Below are 6,383 nucleotides of genomic sequence, written 5' to 3'. Positions count from 1 at the left end.
AAATTAGATAGTAAAAAAAAAATATTCCATGCATTTTTTTCATCTCAATGTTTTCATTATTACTTATTATTGTTTTATCCCAATCTATATTTTTTCTCTAAATTACTAAAAGTTGCAAGTTCGGTCACGGTTCGTTCACCGGCAACTAGGACGCTCTGGGAAAATGCCACAATTAAAGCCGGTTCATTTCGGTCCGCGGGTTCGGTAAACACTTAGACCGGTTTAACTTGAAAACAACTCGTTCGTCCCAGGAAGAAAGCGACTCAACCCATCAGAATGGACTGCCACATCCTCGTATTCTAACGCACTTCAATATCGGGCCCCACTGGTGGGGGCACTTTATAGTTACATCAGATGAATGGTAGAGCAGTAGGTAACCGATTAATGGCGAGGAAGAAAGTTGAAGATGACGAGGTTGAAATGTTGGCTTCTCATTTGGATTTGTCCTTCCAACCCATCTTGCATTTTAGATCCCAGTTTCCCTAGCGAGATGGTGGAATCGAGATAGAGAAACCGACGAACTCCTCCTTGTGAGATCGATCCTGGCGTTTCAATTCGTCTTCTTGATTCCTTCCTGGTAGGCTTCTGAAGATTCGGCAATTGACAATTTCCTTTGTCTCCTGGATTCTTAAACTTTTGTTGGGAGGTTTTACGGGAGATAAGAACTTGGGAGCCGGCTGGCGAGATGCCCATCGATTTAGGTGTTTCCCTTTTTAGTTTGTTCTTAGTTTTTTTTTGTAGCAGACATTTGCTCGGCGACGTTGTGCTTTCTTACTCTGCAATTTTTATGGTTTCGGGCGACATGATGGCCGGTGAAGTCTAAAGATCGTCCTTTAGTCAAGGGATAAGAAAGTGGGAACGCGAATATGGAGAAATGTGAATTCCAAGTCTTCTACCTATCAAAATGACCCTTTCAGAACCTCGACACCTTCTTCTACATTTCGCTACTAATTTGTCGAACTCACATTTCCGAATACGGCCGCTATTACTTACTTCTTTTGCTGCCTTCTAAGGCGGCTTGTAGCAAAATTTGACTGAGGGTAGAGGAGTCAAAGTTTCTGTTTCTCCCCCTTATCCTTACTATTTTTTGATATCAGCTAAAATTTTATACATTTATATAAAATTGTTTTCTTACCCATAGGTTTTTCCTTCATAATTTAAGTGGTTTGGACAATAAGGTGGAAATCTCTTGCATTAAAGCTAGGGTTTATGTAGTTTGGGATGTATCAGATCTGATCTATATTTGCAATGTGATCAATCCACACTCCTACTTGTTAACTTGCAGGCAAGACATACTGATCTTTGTGGATGTTGGAAAAATTTAATATGATAGTTGTTCTAGAGTATGTTACATTACATGATTGATATTATAATATTCTTGTTGTTTGTTGGATAGTATGCCAACCCAAAAAGTTGTAACTCATGGCCTGTTGTTGTTATCATTGATTGTTTCTGCTTTCTATTAGTTTTTTTTCTTGTCGCACCAAATCATTATGAATCAGTATTTGCTTTATTGAAACTCTGATTGTGTGTTCTTTCATCTCTTTCCTTCTCTTTTGGAAGTTTTTTTTTTCGTCTAACATTGGTCAATTTTCTGGATGCTAGTTTGTTACTAGAGACTGATAGAATTCAAGAATTCAACTTTGTTTCTCTGTATGCCAACTTTGTCGATTCTTGTTCATAAAATCTAGAATAATTAGTTTCAAGGCAATGAATTTAGGATTACTTAGAATCTTAGGTTCAATGCCTGTGCAAAACTAAATGGCTCTTCTGACTCCTTTTTCATATTTAAATTGTTCAGGCTATTGTGCTTCACATTTAAATTGCAAAGATATAATCATCGTATCTCAATCAAGCAACAATGATCATGTCAAATAATGTCTAGTTGCTTTTGGTTAGAAGTATTGTTTTGGCTCATTTATTCTAGAGTTGAAGCCCATGGCGAAACGTGGAACTCCTGGTGGTTGCAGGTTACTAAGCTATTATATGATTCGCACTGCACAACTTTTTCATTGAAGATTCATATTAAATAATGTAACACCAAATATGTTATTACTGCGATTTGTAGTGCCTTTCCTAGAAGGTCAACGGAGACTATGAGGCTTATTGTTTCAGCTATCATTGGAGTTGCTATAGGATACTTAGTAGGCATTTCATTTCCCACAGTTAACATAACCAAGGTATAAAGGAATGATTCTCTTGCTACATTGTTTTTATTTAAATTTGGTGCTATGGGATAAAGTCATAGAATATTTGCTGCCTAAATTTGCAGCTTACCTTCCCTTCCAATATTATATCCTACATTGAAGACAGGAATTCAGGCCTGACAACTCAAGCTTTGTTAAACCATGCTTGGAATTCAGCTAATAATCAAAATAGAAAGAATTCTACATCAACTACAACAGATAGCTTAAAGGTAACTTGCTTTTTTTTTTTTGATAAAAAAATAAAAAATTAAAGGTAACTTGCTTCTTTAGCTGGTCATTGGTGCATTTGTATTTTGTTGATTTGATGTTTTCTGTACTTATCTTTCTATTGAGTATTTCTTTATTGGCAATCTTCCTATATACAATGCATGAAGGAAATAGGAAGTATGTGTTTTTTTACTTAGTTCTACAAGTTGGATAAAACATATATTCTTTGAGGAGTTTTAGCTTTGTTTGTTTTTTAGGAACAAATGAGAGATGATGTAACACATGAAAATGCATAAATAGTCAGACTACATTTCTGTTTGTTGGTTTATTAACTGCAGAAAAATGCATAAATGGTCAGACTGAATTTTCTGTCTGTTGGTTTACTAAATGCATGCAAAGCACAACATAATAGAAATAGTTAGCTTATTATTTTTTAAAGAAAATTACGATTGGAAGGATTTATAAGCAATCCAATCTAAAACTCGATGACACTTATGCAGGAAATTTCTTGATACTTCAGCACAAACTTCACTTGATCATGTGGAGTTAACAATGGCATTTAGGCAGGAAATTTCTTAAGACTTTAGCACAGACTTCACTTGACCATGTGGAGTTAATGAGTATAAAGTGATATAAGTTATAATGTCATTTTAATTATATTTAATTATGCAAAGAAATTACTAAAATATATAGTGAACAATGTGTATTTTGCAAGAAATATATAATAGTAATCCATAAATTCTGGTTTTGATATTGCAATATAACAAATTCATCTACATACAAATCTAATAACAAGTTATTATAACTTATTATTAACTATGATACTTCAATACATATATTTCAATGGAAGTGATGAGGGATGCAACTGATTATGAAGTTGGTTAGAGCAAATCCAGCTTGAGTTTAAAAAAAGGTTGATGAATTTGTGATGTTTAAGGACTAACTTGTGAAAAAGTATCTTAAACCGAGGAAGGGGAGCCTTAACGCAATGGTAAAATTGTTGTCGTGTGATCTTGTGGTCACGGATTTGAGTCGCGGAAACAGCTTCTTGCAATGCAGGATAAGGTTGTATACAATAGATCCAATATAGTTTGACTCTTCCCTAGGACTCCGCATTCGTAGGAACTTCGTGCACCGGGCTATCTTTTTTTTAAATTGAGGATCATAATTTCCTGATGAATTGAGATTAATATTTATTCTTTTTCTATCACGAAAAAGCTGATGAGTTAAATTCACATACAAGTACAACTACTAAGTTTTCATAACCATATCATGTAATAGTTATTTTCCCTCAACTAAACTGGGAATAATATACCTTTTCCCATCAACCAGAAGGAGAATGAATCTGCTAAAGCTTATCAAAGTTGATGTTGTTTGTGGTATTACTATGGCTTCCTATAGTTATTCTGTAATTTGAATGATAGTAGAGTTTGCTACATCCCACTTATGCATATGTGAGGCAGATTTGGGGAACCATAACAATCAATTATATAAATAATTAGGATTAATTACAAAGATATTTGATTATGCAATTGACATCTTTTTTTGTTTGTGCGTTTCATTTTTAAATTTACACACTTCATTAGGTAGTAAATATGAACAATTTTTTTTTTCCAATTGCAATCTCTATGTAGGAGTGAAGGAAAACTAAGTCCAAATCAAATTAATTTCTAACATTTTATTCTTGCTTTGAAATTATCTCAGATTTATGTTCCTTCAAATCCGAGAGGTGCAGAAAGATTACCGCCTAAGATTTTGGTGCGAGAATCAGATTTTTATTTGCGCAGATTGTGGGGAAATCCAGAAGAGGTAGGTAGTTATCTCTGAATCACTCTTTAATTTTTTTTTTTGTGTATATCCTTGTTATTTAGATTTTTTTTCCTCTAGGTATCCACCATGTTTAGACAAAGAGCTTAATTGGATTGTCTTACAATGATTCCACTTATATCTAGTCCTCCCAAGAAGTGTGAACACTTTGTGGCTAAAGTCTTACTAACTCTATGGAATGAGTAATTTATAAGAAGTTAATGATAGGATTTGATCACCCTTCTATAATCACAAATAGAAAAAACTAAGATAAAACACATGCAAATTGAGAACATATAAGATCAAACAGGAGAACTCAGAAATGCTACATGGTTTAGTAACAACGTCTTCATCCACGATCTCATAGAAAAAAGATATGATTAGGTTGCCTAAATAATATCATATATGAGGCCATTCCCTTTTTATACATACACATAGACACAACCAATATGGAAATGCTACAAGGTTCAGGTAGATGAGTGAAACAATGTCAGAGCATGGAAAATTATAGACCCATATAAACTCCTGGTAAAAATGTCCTTGGGCTAAGGTGTTGTTGCTACAACCATGGGAGGGGCATTTCCTTAGTATAGTATAGTAGTGTGCCACCCTTGAACCCCTGACAAGCTCATTGGGAGTTCAACCCATGTATACATGGGCTTTTTGTAAATATTATTTAGTTATATCAAGATATTCTATCCAAAATTTGATAAACTTATCACCCTTACCTTTTCTTTGTATTATCATTATCTTCTGTTAGTATAAATGAAATTGTTAGAATATTTAGGGATAAATATTCTATTAGGGATTTCCAGAAGCCCAAGTCGGTCTTGGGCGGCTCGGTAACCCTAGCAGCCCAAAAGGCGAGCATTATGAGGGAGCTGGCAGCGAGGGAGAGCGTAGAGGTCAGCCAAGGGTAGGGGAAGGCGTTGAGGACCTTCTTGTTGTAGATGTTGAACACCACGTTCAAAGCCCACCACGTCGCGAAGTAAAATCCGATTTTGAGCTTCTGTGCTGCCGTTGATCGGCTCTCCTCCTCGTCGTTGAGCGGGATGAATTATTCATCTGACAGAATATTTTAATATTAGATTAAAACTATAATAATTATCCAGTCATAATTGTAAATTATCTAACTAGTCATAATAAAAATTCTATTATTATTGTTTACTAAGTATTAGCATGTTAAGAAAAAAACTTTAATTTAATTAAAAACTAGTATTTCACCCGTGCAATGCACGGGATGTTATTTTATATAATTAACAATTAAAATTAGTAAGTATGAGTGTTTGAATAAATCATTAAAATACAAATAAGTTAAATTGTACAATTAGAAAAAAAATTTATAAATTTTGAAAAACTTCCTTAAATACAACGTTTGTTGTTGAATTTTTCTGTTTGCTGTCACTATCACATATCAAAATTTTTAGACCTATAGGATTCGTAACTCTGGATACAGCGACATACAACTGACCATGACTAAAAACGGGGTTCTTTATTAATTTGCATTGTAACTGTATTTAATATTTTTTGTTCTTAAGTTGGCTTTATTGTAAATTTAAGTTTTAGTATTATTTTCTCATATGTCAAAATAGAGTTTGTTAAGTTGGTCGTAACCATATATGATTTGGCCCGAGTTTATCTAATTTTTTTATTAAATATTCAACCGATACGTAGTAAAGTATATTTTTAATTTAAAAAATGATTGATGATAAGAAGATAATAAATAAAAAAACAACAATTTCAGATAAAATACTCAATTCAAAATTAAAATACCGCATAAATTAAGTCTAACGATATCAATAACATTTAAATTCTAGAAACTCCCATAATTAAAACCAAGATAAATGTTTCATATGTCAATGACCTTAATACCTAAAAAAACTTACAATAATATAAACTTTAATATATCAATCTTTCTCTTGTTTGATAACTGTCTTCAATTTTTTATCTGGTGCAGTAGATGAGAACTCATCAATTAGTGCTCTCTTCAATGAAGTATCATTCAGAACGTCTTTTGAAATCACAGCCGTACTTGTTGATTTTAGAGGAGTTGAGACTTCATCTTCAGAAGAAATAACCTAGAAAAAGCAAATTATATTCAATCTAATACTATTTCATAAAGATCTTAAAATCATGATTTTTACCTCTTCCATGTCTGCCTTT

General features: G+C 33.3%; 1 protein-coding gene across 1 annotated transcript; it reads left to right on the top strand.

Moving 5' to 3' along the window:
* Nucleotides 1-478: 478 nt before the first annotated feature.
* LOC141817901 (uncharacterized) lies at nt 479-5,208 on the top strand (the record flags this gene model as incomplete). The annotated part of the gene is made up of 6 exons (XM_074705511.1): nt 479-701; nt 1,802-1,970; nt 2,069-2,180; nt 2,273-2,416; nt 4,119-4,223; nt 5,026-5,208. Coding segments are annotated over exons 2-6 (576 nt in total), but the record flags the coding sequence as incomplete, so codon positions are not given.
* Between the last annotated feature and the right edge of the window lie 1,175 nt (nt 5,209-6,383).

Source organism: Curcuma longa, unplaced genomic scaffold (assembly GCF_044706935.1).
Source record: "Curcuma longa cultivar G26 ecotype Majalengka, Jawa Barat unplaced genomic scaffold, ITB_CL_G26_1.1 contig_22466, whole genome shotgun sequence".
NCBI lineage: Eukaryota > Viridiplantae > Streptophyta > Magnoliopsida > Zingiberales > Zingiberaceae > Curcuma > Curcuma longa.
The sequence above is the reverse complement of the archived record's forward strand: the minus strand, read 5'-3'. Positions and strand labels throughout refer to the sequence as shown.